This window comes from Mus caroli, unplaced genomic scaffold (assembly GCF_978045245.1).
Source record: "Mus caroli unplaced genomic scaffold, Mus_caroli_1 scaffold_4, whole genome shotgun sequence".
Lineage (NCBI taxonomy): Eukaryota > Metazoa > Chordata > Mammalia > Rodentia > Muridae > Mus > Mus caroli.
The window spans coordinates 131806064-131825884 of record NW_028227259.1 but is presented as its reverse complement, the minus strand read 5'-3'; the positions used below and the strand labels follow the sequence as shown (position 1 = coordinate 131825884).

Sequence of the window (19821 nt, the reverse complement as noted above, 5' to 3'; positions counted from 1 at the left end):
ACTCTACCAGATGAGTTATCTGTATAACTTTAAAAAAAACAACAGAGAGGAAAACTGGCTGGGGACATGGCTCAGCAGTTAAGAGCACTGGCTGTCCTAGCAGAGGACCCAGGTTCAATTCCCAGTACCCAGTACCCACATAGTAGCTCCCAATGATCTGTAACTCTAGTTTCAGAGATGTGATGCCCTCTTCAGGCCTCTGTGGATACATACAGACAAAACAGCCATACACAATAATAATAGTGATGATAATAATAATAATAATAATAAATACAAGCTGGACATGGTGGTGCACGCCTTTAATCCCAGCACTTGGGAGGCAGAGGCAGGCAGATTTCTGAGTTCTAGGCCAGCCTGGTCTACAGAGTGAGTTCTAGGACAGCCAGGGCTACACAGAGAAACCCTGTCTTGAAAAACAAAGAACAAAAACAAAAACAAAGAAAAAGAAAAGAAAAAGCCAGGGCTATACAAAGAAACTTTGTCTTGGAAAACCAAAATAATAACAATAACAATAATAATAATACAGAGAAGGCTTAGAAGTGCCATATCTATATAGCAAGACAGCATTGGGCACCAGTCTTGGGACTCTTTTTGTTTTGTTTTGTTTTGTTTTTTGTGACTCTTCTTATGACTGGTGAAGCTGAAAACCCCTGACCACTAGAGAGAGAGTGGGAACTTTCCTGGCCAACAAAATGCAGGGAAAGTAGCTATATATGACCTTTAAGCCTTGGTTGTGAAAGGCCTTGTTACTCTTTGGTCATCTGGCCACACAACCTTCTTAGGGGAAAAAAAAATGTCTTGATAAAGAGACTCACCCTGGCAGAGTGAGGTCCCACCCTGAGGTGAGCATTTCGGGAACAGCATTATCAGACCTAGAACAAGCAGGGGGTGCCTGGTTAAGCCACAAAACCACAACAGCTCACACCCACAGCAATCATGAGAAACAGCCACAGTTGTCTGAGGTCTTGAGGTGTTTTATGGCAACTGGCATATAATTGATGGAATAGCAGTTGTTAATAGACTCAGCACAAAAGCTAGCCTAAACTATCAGCATTTACAGCCTGTGTAATTGGCTGTAAAACCAAGCACGTGCAAGGTTGTCTTCTCCAGGATGGGCACTTGTCCATATATATTTTTTTCTGAGCTTACTTAAGTCTTGAGAATAAAAGTGGCATACTGCATGTGTCATACATGTGCATGAGGGACAGTGTGATGGTTTATATACACGTGGCCCAGGGAGCGGCACTATAAGAAGGTATGGCCCTGTTGGAGTAGGTGTGTCACTGTGGCCATGGGCTTTAAGACCCTCATCCTAGCTATCTGGAAGTCAGTATTCTGCTAGCAGTCTTCAGATGAAGATGTAGAACTCTCAGCTCCTCCTGCACCATGCCTGCCTGGATGCTGCCATGCTCCTACCTTGATGATAATGGACTGAACCTCTGAATCTGTAAGCCAGCCCCAATTAAATGTTGTCCTTTATAAGGTCATGGTGTCTGTGTACAGCAGTAAAACTTTAAAAGACAGACATAGTCAGCACAGATAATAGAATAACCAGAGTGACGCTGGACAGAATCACACTGACAGTGAAGAGTGACAGCCTTGTCCTAGGAAAGCCTTAAGCACAATCACAGGAGCTGGGGGTGTATCTCAGTGGTAAGGTGCTTGCCTGAATATCTTGGTTTGGTCCCCAGTACCACCCACACACTCAACTCACAGATGTGCACACACACACACACACTTCTAAGCCAGGTGTGATGGCATATACTTTCAGTCTTAGTAATTAGTAGGCTAAGTCAGAAAGATAGCATCAAAGTTGGGGCCGGATGGGCTGCACAGGGAATTCAGGGCCAGCATGTACTATATAACAAAAGCCTGGCTCAGAAAGAAAGAAGGAAGGAAGAAAGGGAGGGAGGGAGGGAGGGAGGGAGGAAGGAAGGAAGGAAGGAAGGAAGGAAGGAAGGAAGGAAGGAAGGGAAAGAAGAAGGGAAGGAAGAAGGGAAGGAAGAAGGGAAGGGAAGAGGAAGGGGAAAGGGGGAAGGGAAAAAGAGAAGAAAAAAAGAGGAAGAAAATAAAGAAAATTCCAGGTGAATATGATCAAGATACTTATATGCTGGGGCAGGAGAAAGGGCGTGGTGGTTAAGAGTGATTACTACCTTGGCACAGGACCTAAGTTTAGTTACAAGCACCCATGTGGCGGCTCTCAAGGGTCCGCAACTCCAGCTCCAGAGCACTCCATGCCCCCTGCTGCCCGCTTTGAGCATTGCACCCAAATGCTCATACTCACACACACACATTCATAATTAAAAATTAAATAAAATCTTAAAAATAAAACATTATATATGCATGTGAAAATATGTTATCTTATGCATAATGAATGTAAATATAAAGTGGCCACGGTCTCTGAATTAACCTTTGACAATATCGCTAAGCTGCGTTGAGGGTTTTATATGCCCTCCCCAGTATTTTGAATCTTGTGAACTAGCCTCAGCAGGCAAACCTTAGTGAGTGAATATTTGACTAAAGTCGGAGCCGGAAGCTACAGATGTGGTCTCAAGGTCGGAGAATTGGAATTCAGGCACTGGAATCCAAGGTCAGGAGTCAAGCGATTGTCTTTAATAAATGATAAGCTCTCCTCCTTAATAAAATCTAAGGGGAAGGAAGGGTCAAAATGAGAAGGCAGCCTAAGCCTTTGTTCCCAGAGATGAGCGGCTAATGTTGGATCTGATCCTCAGACTGTACATCTGCTGGGGATGGACATAAAAATTACCTTCCCAGACTTGTGTATTAATTTCAAAGGGAATACAATTCTGTACACGGGAAAAGCAGAGAGGAGGCTGCTTAGCTAAAGCAGGAGGCTGCAGGCCCCCACACAGGACCTGCATACTCACATGCCCAACCCACCTGCCACCCACATACACCCCACACCGCCACATAGATGTATGTACAGCATATTTAGATATACGAGTCTGTGTACTCAAAAATTACCGTCAGCAACAGGACAATCCAACCAAGTCCAGAGCAAGACACAACTCCAGTCTACTCACACCCTTGATATAGGGAGATGCACTAAATCCAGGAGAGGAAGAAAAGTTAAGACGGACAGTGGGAGAGCCGTGAGTACCCCCAAGGTGGGAAATTGGCCTCATTGAATAGGGAGAAAAATATAAATATGTGATCCAAATGCTGCACCAAGATACCATTCCAGAAACTCACACAATTGCTTGGGGAGACCTGGCACCTGGTAAAGCAACTGTCCTGTGCCCCTGTGTGACATGGTGCTGAGGACACACCCACCTTCTTGCTTACCTGGGTCACCTGCTTTAAATAACTGCTGGAACATCTATTTGGCCCAGTTAGCGGGTTACCGCACCTGTTGCCACTAGGGAAACCTAGCCTGGTGTCTCCTGGGACCCGGATGGTTTGGAACGACAGCCCTGGGAAGAGACTGGTCCATGGTCCTCAGCTCCAATTTCTGCAGGATGCTACCTATCACTCGCAAGGAAGCTATGCATCATAGTGCAGCTGAGAAGCCATGATGGCTGAGTGTCACACGCAGCAGTCACACACAATGAAAAACACACTCCAGAGGCTGGAGAGACTCCAATGGTTAAGAGCTGCTTCTGCAGAAAACATGGAACCAGTCCCACACAGCAGCATACAGCCACCTGAAACTCCTAGTTCTTGGATCTGATAGCCTCTTCTGTGGGCACCAGGCATGGATATGCTACCATACTCACACACAGAAAAACATACACACGTAAATAAATAAATAGCCTTAAAGTGCTCTCTCAGGCTGGAGAGATGGCTCAGCGGTTAAGAGCACCGACTGCTCTTCCGAAGGTCCTGAGTTCAAATCCCAGCAACCACATGGTGGCTCACAACCATCTGCAATGAGATCTGACACACTCTTCTGGTGTGTCTGAAGACAGCTACGGTGTACTTATTTATAATAATACATAAATCTTTGGGCCAGAGCGAGCAGGGACAGAGCAAGCGGGGTTGGCTGGAGTGAACCAGGTTGATCGGAACAAGCAGAGGTCCTGAATTTAATTCCCAGCAACCACATGAAGGCTCACAACTCTCTGTACAGCTACAGTGTACTCATATACATAAAATAAATAAATCAATCTTAAAAAAACAAAACAAAACTAGGAAGTACTTAAAATTTTTTACTTATTAAAAAAATAAAGTGATCTCTCTTTCTCTCTCTCTCCCTCCCTCCCTCCCTCCCTCCCTCCCTTGCTCCCTCCAAATTTCAGGTGGCTGGTGATAGACTACCTCACCCTTGAAACAGGATTCCCTCAGACAATCTTGTTCAACCTTGCTCTTTGGTCATGGTGGGAGAGCCTGTCTTGCTTTGTCCAGGCAACTCTGAAAGGCAGGGGCTACAGAATGGAAACCTGAGCTATGGGTTGCAATTTTTTCTGCCCCTTTTCCCCTGAGGGAAATAGTCTGCCCCCTCATGGTGTGTACCAATAAACACCTGTATTGAAAGGTTAGAATCCTGTCTCCTCCTGTCTCTTTAAGCTGCCTCAGAAATCTACAAAATGGGACTAGGGAACAATTTGTAGAGGTCTTGTCTAGCTTGGAGGAAGCCCTCGATTCACTGGCCAGCAAGGGATCAACCAGAGATGATGATACAAGCTCACAATGCTAGCAACTTGGGGTGGAGGCAGGGGGATTAGAAGTTCAAGGTCATTCTTAGCTACACAGCAAATGCAGGGCTGTCCTGGGCTACAGGAGACCCTCTCTCCAAAATAAGTTATTTAAATGAAAATCAATAAAATAGAAATGCACGCTTCAAACTAACGGCGTGCAAGGCACCCTGATATTTCCTATTCAACTTTTTAAAGTGCTCACTCCCCCCAACTCTCTAAATTGATTTTGAGCCTCCTGACCCAGAAGACCCTAGAGGGAGAGACGGAGTTAATCCTATATCCACTGTGCCGTTCAAATCTTCGTGCTGGGCTGGAGATTAAATGTAATGAGAATTCAGGAAACTAAATTAGAGGAATGACAGACAGGGGCATCCCGTGGCCTCGTCTTCTTCTAGAAAAAGAAAGAAAGAAAATTCAAAGAAATACCTGGCGCAGCCTGCCCATAGATAGAAGGCTTATTTTCAGACAGATGAATGCTCAGAAAACCCTGCCAGAGAGCCAAGGGCTAGAGACCAGCATACTAGGGATTGGGTGCTGTCTAGTATGTGGGGTTCTCCATCTGTCAGTCGCAACCCCTTTGATAACTCTCAATCTCCAAACGTTTTATAATACGATCCATAGCAATAAAAGCAATTACAGTTATGAAGTAACAACGTAAATGACTTTATAGTTGGCGGGTCACCACACCATGAGGTCTGTATTAAATTGTTGCAGGATTGGGAAGATTAAGATCCACTGGTGTGTGACCTGGCTGGCACCTTCCAGCCCTTGGTGGCGTATGGAAAAGTGTTGCGTTTGTTCTTTGTTCTTAAAAGGGTAGCCGCAAGAGATGGGCCAGCCAAGGCTTGGGTAAAGCGCATGCTACCTAAAACTTGAGTGACTGATCCTCACTGGTAAATCAAAACATGCGCCTACAGCCTGCCCGTGCCCTCACCGTGCCCTCGTAAGGTTAGGCTGAGTGTGGGTGTGAGCCCAGCAGGTGTGTTGTAGAAATTATTTAAATCTGACCTGGGGGTTCTACCCTATTTTTATATCATTTAGTTCCCAAATGAAAGACACACACAGCCTTTGTATTTCTAATAAGCTGTAATTAGCACAAGAGCTGAACAGATAATGATGTCAGAGTCTATGTTGTCAGAGTCTACTTTCCTAAGAATAACCCTTGAGTTACTACTATGTTTCATCTGGGATGCTCTTAGCTCCAATTGGCCAGCCCTCGGGGCCACGTTTTCTTGAGTCCTAACCCACGGCAGCTTCTCCTTCCTCCGGCTGCCTCCTCCTTGTCCTCCCTCTGCGACCCCAAGTCCAGGAAACCTAAACCCCACCTATATCTCTTTTACCCAGCTATTGGCTGTTGTCATTTTTATTTACCAATCAGCAATAACTTGGGGGCAGGGCCACTGGTTTATATACAGACTCCAAGTCTTGGGGGCCCACACTTAGCATTACAATACATGGTAAAAGGCAAAATCTCAATATCGGTATGCATGTATTTAACATAGATTAGTGTATTTGTAATTGTGTGTGTGTGTGTGTGTGTGTGTGTGTGTGTGTGTGTGGTGTGGGGGGTTGGCATCCACTGCCAGCAACAACTAAACAAGGGGCTGTCTGATCACACATGAGGACAAGTGGAGATTGCTGTGGCTTCCTCCCCTGTCATCAGTGCCATCATTTGACATAACCCTAGCTGGCCTGTATTAGCTGTAGGGCCCAGGCTAGTCTTGAATTTTTGATAACCCTTTTCCCCTTGCTTCATGAGTGCTGAGATCATTGGCGTGAGCCATCATACCCTGCCTTGGCACCTCTCCTATCCCTCAACTATATGGAAAGAAGAGGCTTGAAAAACTTTAGCAGAGGGTGTTATGCTGACTGGAGTCGACATTATAGAATAGGTATCTGATTTATGGCTGTATAAAAACAGAGAGCCATTTGGGCAGTGGTGGTACGTGCTTTTAATCCTAGCACTCAGGAGGCGGAGGCAGGTGGATCTCTATGAGTGAGTTTGAGGCCAGCCTGGTCTACAGAGTAAGTTCTGGGACAGCCAGGGCTACACAAAGAAACCCTTTTTATGGGGCGGGGTGGGAGGGCGGAAATGAAGATCCAGTAGCACCCTCACCTCATAGGAAAACCAAATAGATTTTCTTAAGAATAGACAAGAAAGAGGAACAGGTTAGGATGCCAAGAGTCTCTACCACATAGAAAAACAAATGGGGGTAGGAAAATTGGGGGGAAGATGGGAGGAGAATGAAGCGTAGTAGCATACGTCTAATCCCAGTACTTAGGAAGGACCAGCCTCCACTGCATAGCAAGTTAAAGGACAAACTGGGCTACCTGTGACCTTGTTTCAAGAAAGGGGAATTCTGAGTGGAAGGAGGAAGATAGGCAGAGACAAGTGTAGTAGTGTGTGTGGAGGGGGATCAGGGAGAGGGGGAGAAGGAGAAAGTGAGAGAGAGAGAGAGAAGAAGGAGAAGGAAGAAGGAAGAAAGAAGAAGGAAGAAGGAAGAAGGAAGAAGGAGAAGAAGAAGAAGAAGAAGAAGAAGAAGAAGAAGAAGAAGAAGAAGAAGAAGAAGAAGAAGAAAGAAAGAAGAAGAAGAAAGAAGAAGGAGGAAGAGGGATAAATAAGCAATATAAATAAAGTAAAATGGTTAGTTTAATCTTGGGAAGAGTCTCAGCAAGGGATTGTAAAGGCTGGCCTGTAGGAATATCAGTGGGGAACTGTGTTGATGACATTAATTGATATGGGAAGACCCAGCCCACTGCGGGCAGCACTATTCCCTGCGTTTTGGGTCCTGGATCATAGGAAGAGGAAAGTAAGCTGAATATAAGCATACATGCATTCTTCACTTTGCTCTTGATGGTGAATATGCTTCAAGTTCTTGCCATGATAACCTGGAACTCAGTGTAACCTGGAACTGTGAGCTGAAATAAGTCCTTGACTCCTAAGCTGCGCTACCTGTTCAGGGTGTTTTATCACAGCAACAGGAAATGAAGGGAGTGGAAAACGGAAAGTGGAGAGGGTAACCTCATGGATCTAAGCTTTCCTCTTTTTTTTTTATATATATATATTTTTTATTACATCTTTTCCTCAATTACATTTCCAATGCTATCCCAAAAGTCCCCCATACCCTCACCCCCACTTCCCTACCCACCCATTCCCATTTTTTTGGCCCTGGCATTCCCCTGTACTGGGGCATATAAAGTTTGCATGTCCACCAACAGATTGGGAAAGGATCTTTACCTATCATAAATCAGATAGGGGACTAATATCCAATATATATAAAGAACTCAAGAAGGTGGACTCCAGAAAAATCAAATAACCCCATTAAAAAATGGGGCTCAGAACTGAACAAAGAATTCTCACCTGAGGAATACCGAATGGCAGAGAAGCACCTGAAAAAATGTTCAACATCCTTAATCATCAGGGAAATGCAAATCAAAACAACCCTGAGATTCCACCTCACACCAGTCAGAATGGCTAAGATCAAAAATTCAGGTGACAGCAGATGCTTTCCTCTTTCTAGGATTCTGGGTTTGAGGGCCCATGACTTCCTTTGCTTTAGATAGGTGGGTTGTAGGCAACCGTATGCAAGAATCTCAGAACACTGTCATAGCAACACTGGCCATGCACCTGGAAGAGACTAGAAACCTCACTGACCATTTGAGGAACTTGGTATAAATACTCTTATCCTCATGAGAAGAACGAGCATAAAGAGCACATGGAAAGCCATTATCGTTCTGTAGACTGCTATTAATCTATATAACCACTGGTGCTCACTTAATCTAGAATATGGAATCTTGATGACACACAGCTGGTTTGCTGTTTTAAAGTGGTACAACAGTGATTTGTGAGCCAAGGCTGGGAGATAGAGCAGATCAGAAACTCTGCAACATCCTGAGTGAGGGAGGGCACTGTAAAAAAAAATAATATCAGGGGATGGAGAGGTTGCTTAGTGGTTAGGAATGTGGCTGTTCTTCCAGAAGTCCCAGCTCATGTATGCACAAGGGTCACAGGCATGTACGCTGGTGAAACATGCACATAAAATAAAAATAAATACATATTCTTTTAAAACAGCATCAGGTAGGGACTGGAGAGATGGCTCAGCAGTTAAGAGCACTGACTGCTCTTCTAGGAGACCTGAGTTCAAATACCAGCAATCACATGGTGTCTCACAACCATCTATCATAGGATCCGATGCCCTCTTCTGGTGTGTCTGAAGAGTGACAGTGTACTCATGTACATTAAATAAATCTTTTTTTAAAAAATAGCATCAGGTATTTAAGGTGACTTGTTGGAAAACCCTGTTATTAAGGTCACAGTCCACCTCTCCAAACTCAGAGCAAAATGGAAGACTTCCTTTCTCATCAGAGCTTCTCTTTCTCTGCCTAACCTTATTTGGAGAGTGTCTCTGAGCACAAATGCCTGACCTTATCTGAAGAATGAGTTATGTGTGTGCATAACTCAGTACACACATTCTGCCCTAGCTTCCTGCCCATATGTTAATTAGGTGCAAGGTTAAGACCAATCAACCAGTCTTAGTTAGGGTTTTACTGCTGTGAAGAGACACCATGACCAAGGCAACTCTAATAAGGACAACATTTAATTGGGTCTGGCTTACAGGTTCAGAGGTTCAGTCCATTATCATCAAGGCAGGAACATGGCAGCATCCAGGCAGGCATGGTACAGGAGGAGCTGAGAGTTCTACATCTTCATCTGAAGACTGCTAACAGAATACTGACTTCCAGGCAGCTAGGAGGAAGGTCTTAAAGCCCATGGCCACAGTGACACACCTACTCCAACAGGGCCACACCTTCTAATAGTGCCACTCCCTGGACAGAGCATATACAAACCTTCACACAATCCTTTCCACCTGTACCCCTAAGAGCCCTTATACACCCTCCCCTAGAACAATAAAATAGAATGAATTCTCTCACTGAAGCTGTCTCTAGAAGTCCTTCTGTTATGCTCACAGCCAACTGAACCCTGATCTCTACTTCTGTTCCCTCATGGGTGGGTGGTCAACGACCCCAAGGAGAAAGGAGACCTTCCGCAACTCACCAATATAGATGGTTACATGAGATCCTGCTCTACCTAGCTGCCCTCCAATCTTAAGTGACTATAAGAACTAGAAGACTATGTATAATAGGACGTTTGTTCACCAAGAGCCTGCATCAAATCCTAATCAGTGGTTCTCAACCTGTGAGTCAAGATCCCGTTGGGGGTTGCAGATATCCTACAAATCCGATATTTACATTATGATTCATAACAGTAGCAAAATTACAGTTCTGAAGTAGCAATGAAATAATTTGATGGTTGAGGGTCACCACAACACGAAGAATTGTATTAAAGAGTCTCAGTATTAGGAAGGGTGAGACCCATGTCTATGTCTTCTGCTCTCCTCAGCTGAGGCTCAAGGAAGTATCAGGTTACAATCTCAGGTCACAAAAACTCCAAGAAGCCCAGGTGAGCCAGAGATGGGGTGATAGGCCATCTCCCGCACCCCCCAAATCCAAACCCACTAGGGATGATCAACTGTACAACTGGGAACTCACACATGATTGTTAAACTCTCGGAACAATTCTAGCCACTCCTCTTGCTTTACTGTCTTTCTCCGGTAATCAGCTACCCCAGCCACACCAGGGTCTCCCTGCATGCATGGATTCTGAACAGACAGAATTTCTAACTGTTGGCAGTGATATGGAACACTAGCCAAGTCAGCCCCATGTGGGGGAAATGCCTTCAGCGGAGTACTTTAAATCTCTTGGCTGTCCTGTTACTCACTCGACTACAAGCCCAAACATCAGTCCTGAGACTAAGGAGTTTGACGGAAAGCCGTTTGGCTTTCAGGAATTATGGGTCTCAGTTACGCCTCCATCACGTCCTATAATATATTGAAACTGAAATAACCTAAAGGCAGGCAATTTAAAGCCCCCCCGCCCCGTCCTGAAGAATCGTACCCACATGCTGACATGAAGAAGCAACAGGGTCTTGGGGGTTCATTTATAATGCCGAGAACAGCCACTCCACTGTCATTGGGGATTGATGAATGCGCTACTGAATTTTTTTTTCTAAGAAAATGCTTGGGATTTTTCTTTGCAACAGAAACTAAGGCTGACATGCAGTGTGTGTTGGAGATTTATGGTAAGGTTTTTAGAATGAAAACGGATTTGGGGTGCCCTCACATCAACTGTGGATGGGGGAGCTGATTTCAAATTTTGAGTCTTGGAAGTTTATAGCAAAGCCTATATATCTTTGGGGGGTGTTGAAGCACCCCCACAATTTGGACCTTGTAAAAACTACTAAAGACAGGCCTGGGGAGATGGTTCAGTCAGTAAGCAAGTACAAAGGACCTGGGTTCTATCCACAGAACCCACATAAAAAAAGATAAATAAAGCCAGATCTAAGAGTATGTACGTTTAAGCCAGGTGGTGGTGGTGCACACCTTTAATCCCAGCACTTGGGAGGCAGGCAGATTTCTGAGTTCGAGGCCAACCTTGTCTACAGAGTGAGTTCAAGGATAGCCAGGGCTACACAGAGAAACCCTGTCTCGAAAAACAACAACAAAAAGAGTATATACTTTTTATCCCAGTGCTGGGGAGGGAGAGACAAGAGGATTCCTATGGGCTCACTAGCCAGCTATCCTGGACTACTTGGTGAGCTCTGGGCCAGTGAGAGACAGTGTCTTAACGAGGTGGACAGCTCCTAAGTGTGGGCTGCCTTCTGACCTCCAAACACACCCATGTGCACACACCTGAATGAACTCATAGGCAAACAACCCTAGAGTAGAGCTCTGTCCGAGCAATTCTTGCCTTCAGATCTCATGACAGTAGACAGCTTTTGCCGGTTCTAGCTTTTATGACCAAAAATGACTAGGGTGGCAATCTCATTGGGAGTTTTAACCCCCCCCCCAAAAGCATATACTGTAGACCTTGTTTCTAATCAGTCTATATCTAAAAGACTTTTCACGATAAACTTTTGTCCAACCAGCATCACTGAGTTTATTTCACGCAGTGAATGGAAGATGAAGTGGTTGAGTTTCTGAGTTGAGAATTCCACTACAGACCGGAAACAGCTCCCCACCCCCCGGCACCATCTATGGACTGTGTCCGTATGCCACTGCAGACACTCTCTTTTGTTTTGGGGTTGTTTTGTTTTGTTTTGTTTGTTTGTTTGTTTGTTTCAAGACAGGGTTTCTCTGTGTAGTCCTGGCTGTCCTGGAACTCACTTTGTAGACCAGGCTGGCCTCGAACTCAGAAATCCACCTCTGCTCCCGAGTGGTGGGATTAAAGGCATGGGCCACCATGCCTGGTTGCCAGGTGACACTCTTGAAAGTTGCAAGGAGCTCAGATTAATTGTACAGTTTCACACAAACCCACTGTTAGGAATGCCTCCTAAGAAAACATCTAGGAATGCTCAAAGAGTGGAGGCTACACCACTCTGTTAGTGCAGATTGCAACATTGTAGAAAGAGAAAAGCCAATTGCAGCAAGATGCTTTGAAACATCTGACAGCAGACTCGGAGGGATGCTCCCGCAAAGGGCCAAGAAGGGAGCCACGCCTTACCTAATGATTGCTGGAGGAAGGTGTTCCAGTTAAAGTTGGCATTTGGTATTGTTGCAATTCCTGGTGGATAGAGTAGGAAAGAAAAAAAGGAAGTTTGGGCTCTTACAAATCCATTCAACTTCTTAGGAGTTTCCTGGGCCCTTGGGCTCAGGTTGAATGCACCTGTGGATTCCAGGGATGTCACATCCCAATCAACCACCATCCCAAGCGACCACCTTGGTTTGTACAGACCTTGAGCTTTTTAAAGAGACTCAGGAAGTCTTCTAAAACATCGGCACTTGAATTCTACTGCTCTGGGTAAAGGCTCTCCGTCACTTACAATTCCTAAAACCGACACTCAATGAATTGTGTGGTTGCGAGCCCTCTGTCATTTCCTCGAATGGATTTTTTAAGTTAAAAAAAAAAAAATTCAGCCCTGAGTGATGGCTGCCTCGAGTTCCAAGGAAAGCTGGACTTACAGAAAAAGGCTCTGAAGAGAGAGAGGAAGGAAGAGGAGGGTTGGACTCATAAGTTCCATCATCCACCCACCTCTAACCTTGCTTCAAGGTCATCACTTGCCCAGAGAGTGCGGCTTAGGTACCTTCTGCACAGGCCCCACAGCCCTAAGACCTGCAAGGTAGGAGCTTCCTGCAGTCTATGCAGACAGTGGCCGGACAAAGGGGTCAAGCCAGTTCCCCAGGAGCCCAGTCTCTCTGGACAAGAAACAAAACAGGCGAGGACCAGACTCTACCTACACAGATTCGGAAACCCTTTACCAGCCCTTTCGGCACATCTGTCTTGAAATAGAGACCGCTGTGACTAGAGCTTGAAAAATAAGCTAGGGGGTCTCATGTAACCCAAGCTGGCCTTGAACTCACTCAGTTCTGACCTTTCTAAGTTCATCTGCCTAGTGCTGGGGTCTCAGAGGCCCAGAGGAGCCTAAGTGACATGATAAAGCCAAGAGGGGCCTGTGGGGCCGACATATTTTAGTTCTCCCTGTTTCGGCCATTACATTGACTGAAATCAGTCCCAGGTCCTTCTTTGGACCCCTCTGTCCATCCTCTGCCCTCAAGGACAGCTTGTAAGGGTCAGTGGAGCTAGAGAAGAGAGCCTTTTCCCTTTTGATCAAGGCAAAAATTTGCCTCCATTGTTATACAAGCTCAATCCTGTAATTCTAGCTAAGGCTAGAGATGGGACGGCCAGAAGTTCAAGGCCAACCTGGGTTAGAGAGTCTACAGAAAGAGAAACCAAAATAACACACAGGGAGGGCAGTGGAGTCTGTCGCCACTGGTAGGATGTATGGTCATCTGCACTTTTCCTTATTGTTTTATAATTTTTCCCATCTCTCTTTTACTCTAATGTTAGAAAGCAATGGAAATGTATCCTCTCTGGTTATTCTAAGTACCACTCAGAGGCTGCATTGCCTCAGTCAACATTCTCGTAAAATATAGAGTATCGAGGGGGCCAGCAAGATGACTCAGTAGGTGGAGGTACTTGCCACCAAGCCTGACTTCAATCCTTGGGACTCAGATGGTGAAAGAGAGCCAGTCAGGTGGTGGTAGTTCACAGCTTCAATCCTAGCCCTCAGGACGGAGGCAGAGAGATCTCTGAGTTCAAGACCACCCTGGTCTACAAGGTGAGTTCCAGGAAAGAACCAAAAAAAGTTGTCGTCTAACGTCCATGTGTGTCCAGTGGTGTGTGCATGAACACAAATGAGTAAAAGAAACGAATAAACCGTATATGTCTTATATGGACACTTGAAATTATAGACGCTACATATTATATATTAAATATATATTACAAATATATTTAAAAGTTCTTACCTTGACTCTGGACAAAGATCTTCCCAGTTGCATGTGGCTTTTAAAAAGGGAAGAGAAAGGTAGGGAGTAAATTTAATGGTCCGACCATTCTATACTTTCAGAGACCAAGATAATTAAATTACCCTTTTGGAAACATCTCTAAGCCACCCACAACTGGCTTGTTAGGAGCACAGAGTTACTTCCATTCCTAAAGGGTTTTGCCGTTAATAACAGAGAGCCTCTAAGAAGAACAAAGAAAGAAATCGGGCTTAATGTAGGAGAGTCCCCAAAGCCCAGGAGTGTACCTGTGGCTGAAGGAGAGGTGGTGGACAAGTGCCATTCAGGGGTGCTTTGTCCCCAAGTGGAAAGGGTATTCCCCATCCCTCAGGACAAAGGAGGAAGGAAAGAATGGAAAACACGGGCCGGGCGTGGTGGCGCACGCCTTTAATCCCAGCACTCGGGAGGCAGAGGCAGGCGGATTTCTGAGTTCGAGGCCAGCCTGGTCTACAAAGTGAGTTCCAGGACAGCCAGGACTATACAGAGAAACCCTGTCTCGAAAAAACAAAAAAACAACAAAAAAAAAAGAATGGAAAACAAAGAGAGGATGGGGAGAGGGAAGAAAAGGGGGAGAGGGAGGTAGAAAAAAAAGAAGAGGTGGGAGACAGACCCAAAAAGCACAAGTGGCAGCCAGTGGGAAGAACATGTTGACCTCAAGACCAAGCAGCGCCTTCAGTGTTCCCAGAATCCCACCAGAGGCAGCTGTCTCCCTCCTTCCTTTTCTGCCCCGTTCCTCCTTCTTTCCCTCCTCCTCTCTCTCTCTTCTTCTTTTTTCGATTTTATCCTTCCTCCTCTTTCTTCTCTCCTTCTCCCTTCATACCAAGATCCCAGCTTCTTATTCTTTGTGGTATTCTCTGGTAAAAGTGCACAAGAGCCTGCAAGATGGCAAAAAGCCCATTTCTCCAGATCCCAGAGATAAGGGGCTAGTGCGCATTAAATGTCTGGACAGAAGTGAGAGCTGGAGAGAGGCAGGGGATCCTCTGTCCCATAGCAAAGGAGAGACTCAAATGCTAATGGCTGTGGTCAAAATAGAGTCCCCTGGACAGGATCAATAGGGACCAACTCTGTGTATATTTTTATTTTGTGACCTAAATATTCTGATGAAGTCAGGAAGTGACACCTGAAGCCAGAGGTCATCATTCTGTCGTGTGTATACACACTCTATACACAAGCGAGCACACACACACACACACACACATACATATATGTGGGGGCATAGCACCATCGCTAACAAAGCAAGGCCCTAACACTGTAAATGGCACACACACACTGGTTCTCAAACTTATCTGTCAGGTTGGGGAACAAGCCGTGGTGACAAAGCCCAGCCAGGCAGACCCTCCATGGGAAGACAGGCAACCAGCCACGGGTATGGGGAGGGGCAGCTTCCACTCCAGGACAGAGCTGTTCACTTCAGTTTGGGTTTTGCCTCAGCATTGCCGTTTTAAATTTAACCCTTTGAACCACTGGCCCACCAAAGTTTTCCCTGTCCTACTCAAGGTTGCATCCAGCTAATACAGGTGTCGCTGAGAGAATCCCATGAACTCGAAAGCCCTTTATAGGGAAGTATTTCGAAATTCACTTCTCAGCTAGGCACAGGAGCGGATGCCTGTAATGTCATCACTTGGGAGAGTAAAGCAAGAGGATCGCCTTGAGTTTGAGGCCAGCGTGGGATACATCAAGACCCTACCTCAGAACAAAATGAGATCTCCTGTTTAAAGAAGATAATAGAGACCGTCTACAAAAGCAAGCATAAAATGAGGGGTTGGAGACAGACAAGTTATCCAGTGGCCTCCTAGACCTCACCAGCACATATACGAGAGAAAATAACAAGTTCAAAAGGCATGCTAGGTGAACCCTCAACATGGGCTGCCTTCTTTAGGGACTCAGTGCTTCAGAGCACGAACTTTCTCAGAACCTTCCAGTCCACACCCCCTGTGCCTAGACAGCATGCCTTCATCGATCTTGTGCCATGCCCCAAATCCAGCTTTTGCCAGCGCTCCAGACCTCTCATCTTCAGGTTCAAAGCCTCCTGTTGGATTCCATACTTAGGACCATATCCCCATCTCAAGCTTTCTGTTTGTTTGGTTTGGTTTGTTTGTTTAAAAGGGAGCTTCCGCCGGGCGTGGTGGCGCACGCCTTTAGTCCCAACACTTGGGAGGCAGAGGCAGGCGAATTTCTGAGTTTGATCAAGGCCAGCCTGGTCTACAGAGTGAGTTCCAGGACAGCCAGGGCTGCACAGAGAAACCCTGTCTTGAAAAAAACAAAACAAAAAAAAGGTGGGGGGAGGGGGGCTTCCAGTAGCTGGGGCTGGCCTCAAACAAGCTAGGTAGCTAAGGATGACCTTGTGTAAGGGGCTTCTCCACTTCTGACTACTTGCATTACAGAGGACCACCACACCAAGGTTTTGTGGGGCTGGAGGATGGAACTACATCCTATATGCTAAGGGGCCCGTGGCCTACTGAACTACACCTAGCCCAGTTATAAAAGCCTCCCATTCGTACCCACGTATGTTTTCACAGTGAAGCCTTGCCTTGTTTTACCGTGTTGTTTTCTCTCCTTGCTTGGTAAGAGATTTCTATGAAAAAAGAACGGGAGGGTAAAGGACCTCCTTTAAAAGTGCTAATTTGTGTGTAATCTGCATTGATACAATGTATGTGTAATCTGCATTGATACACTGTGTGAACCTCGTGTGCCGGAGTGGTGATTTCCTCTGCGCAATTTGTAACCATTATATAGGTTCTCTTCAAAAAGCTACAATCGGAAGTCATTTTTTTTTTGTAATTTCAAATCAAAGTCATTATTTTTTGCTGCCCCCGTTGAGCCTTAGAGTCTGCATCTATTACAAGAACTCTTAATGGAGTTTCCACTGGCAGAAAGTTAATTCCAGAAGATTAGCCTTTTATATTAACCTGAGAATGAGAGGTCTTTTTGTAACTGTGATCTGAGCCTTCTTTTCTTTTGTCTTTGTCCTTATCTTGTGCTGCTCCCAGGTCAGAGACAACTGCAATACTATTGAGCCACGCTCTGACCCTTCATCCAAGGGCTGTACCACCTCCACAGCCTCTAAACTAAGCCCTAGCCCCTCCCTGGTTAATTCTAAGCAGGTGCTCTCCAGCCCAGCCCATTCTTAACCTAGTCGTGCCCCCTCCCACTCCTTTTAGTAATATTCTATAAAATGGGTCTCTTACAAAGCTGTGCTTATTTTAGAGCATGTACCTTACAGGATGCTGGCTTTTCCCATCAAATAATTAGTCAAATTATGTAATAAGTTCTCAGGAGCCTTAAAATGGAGTCTTAATACTCTCCCCCTTCCTCTTAAAATATCACACACACACACACACACACACACACACAAAGCTGCTTTAGTTCTCAGCCTTTTAGTTTTTTCATTAAATCCCAGAGAAACAGCCACGAGAGATGAATGAATAGAGAAATTCACAAGTCTCCAGGTACGGCCATTTCTTCCAGTGACAGAGTTCAGTTGCCAGCTTAATTAATTTCGAGTAGAAAAAGGGAACTGAAAGGGACATCTTGACTTTCTCTACTTGTATTAGAAAAGTGTGTTTCTAAGGAGAATAGAAGCAAGGCTGCTCTGGGATTAGCATCTCACCACACCCAATTTAATTACCTTTCTAAATGAAGATGGAGGAAAAAATGCAGTTTTAAGTTTTGAACTGGATTCTTTGCTTAAAAGTACATTGACATACATGATATCTATATATGCACATATTCTCTCCCTTTAAAAAATGTCTCAGGCCGGGTGTGGTGGCGCATGCCTTTAATCCCAGCACTCGGGAGGCAGAGGCAGGCAGATTTCTGAGTTCGAGGCCAGCCTGGTCTACAAAGTGAGTTCCAGGACAGCCAGGGCTATACAGAGAAACCCAAATACCAAACAAACAAAAGAGTCTCAGGGTTTGGGGGAGGAAGGGAGGGAGAATGTGCATGCAGTACCCACAGAGGCCAGTAGAGGACATAGGATTTCCTGGGACTGGAGGTATAGATGATTATAAGCTGCCGTATGGATAATTGGGAATCGAACTTGGGTCCTCTGCAAGAGCAGCTAGTGCTCTTAACCACGGGGCCATCTCTGCTGCCTCCACATTCTCTCTTTTGAAGTCATAAAGTGCCAGGCACAGTGGTGGCTTCAAAACCTTTAATCCCAGCACTCAGGAGGCAGAGGCAGGCCCACCTCTTTGGGTTCAAGGTCAGCCTGGTGTACATAGTGAGTTCCAGGTCAGCCAGGACTACATTTGAGACCCTGGCTCAAAAAGAAGAAAAGAAGAAGGAGAAGGAGGAGGGAGTGGGGGAGGAGGAGGAGGGGAGGTAGGAGGAAGACAGGAGGGAGGAGGAGGAGAAGAAGAAAGGGGAAAGAAAGCCCTAGGGACCTGGAAACACCTATAATCTTATCTTTCAAACTAGGATTACTGATATCTGGTCCCGCTTTGGAATAATTAGGTACAATTACCCAAAGTACAGCCTGAGTTAAGTCTGCTTCCAAAACAGAGCACATAAAATTCAAAACCAAAGCTGGCTTTTCCTCCAGCAAGATTAAGACTACATTGCTCAAAACACATCATCTGCTGCTGTTCACGGTACATGAATCAAAGTCTCTCCTCCAAAATCTACCTAAAAGAATTCCATAAATACAGCTGAGTAAGATACCTTTATATTATTTATACATATTTGTATTTGAAAAGAAATCGAATCAAATAAAAACACTGGGCTGAACTTTATTGGAAAATCCACCCACAACCCTGGACAAAAAATGTGTATTAAAAACAGCTTCACTTTCAAATATAATAACTATCCCCCAGCCATGGAAACAAGGTAATCTCGTCTTTTATTAGGTTTTTGTCAGTATCTCCTATATTCTCATCTGGGAGGGACCAAGCCATCTTAGCTACTTCACGAGTCGTGTGTTTCTTCCTTAATGTTTACTATGTTAAAAAATGAAATGTTGGGGCTGGTGAGATGGCTCAGTGGGTAAGAGCACCCGACTGCTCTTCTGAAGGTCCAGAGTTCAAATCCCAGCAACCACATGGTGGCTCACAACCATCCGCAACAAGATCTGGCGCCCTCTTCTGGAATGTCTGAAGACAGCTACAGTGTACTTACATATAATAAATAAATCTTTAAAAAAAAAAATGAAATGTTTTTAATTATATGTACATGTGTGTGGGTGGCTGTGTAAGTGCACATGAGTGCAGATATCCATGGAGGCCAGAAGAGGGCGCCAGATGTCCTATATCTGGATTTGCAGGCAGTTGTGAGCTACTTGATGCTGGTGCTGGGACCTGAACTCAGGTCCTCTGCTTTTAATAGCCAAGCCATCTTTGTAGCCCTCATTTTTTAATTAAAAAAAAAAAAAAAGTTGTTTTAGATTTCTTTATTTTGTGTGTGTTTATGTTTTGCCTGTACATATGTATACCATGTGCACACTTGCAGCCTGCAGATGTCATAAGAGGGCATGAAATCCCCTGGAAGTGGAGTTAAAGATGGCTGTGAGCTCCCACGTGGGTACTGGGAACCAAAACTGCGTTTTCTGGAAGTGGAGTCAGTGCTTTTACAGATGAGCTGTCTCTCCAGTCCCTCAACGTTTGTTTGTTTCTTTGTTTCTTTGTTTGTTTGTTTGTTTCAAATGCCTGGTGACTATTCCTGGAAGAGGACTGTCTGTGCGCAGGTCTGGCTGACCCAGGGTAGTGTGAGGACCTGAGCTCCATGGTGCCGCCTACCTCACTCACTCTCAGAAGATTGCCCCCGGCCAC

The 19821-nt window shown here is 45.2% G+C and overlaps 1 protein-coding gene across 5 annotated transcripts in view; it reads right to left on the bottom strand.

The window, feature by feature from the left end:
- Positions 1-19821, bottom strand: part of Glt1d1 (glycosyltransferase 1 domain containing 1) — a 91657-nt gene that overhangs the window by 32316 nt on the left and 39520 nt on the right. For 4 of the 5 annotated variants that reach the window (XR_015047002.1, XM_021163965.3, XM_021163963.3 and 1 more), the window contains 3 exons: positions 14021-14057; positions 12219-12278; positions 816-872 (listed from right to left, as the gene is read on the bottom strand). Coding sequence is in view for 4 of the 5 variants with exons in the window: in XM_021163965.3 (XP_021019624.1) it covers positions 816-872; positions 12219-12278; positions 14021-14057 (154 nt within the window). In the remaining variant the exon portion in view is untranslated. The remainder of the gene's footprint in view (positions 1-815; positions 873-12218; positions 12279-14020; positions 14058-19821) is intronic. The other variant, XM_021163964.3, reaches the window with a different exon arrangement.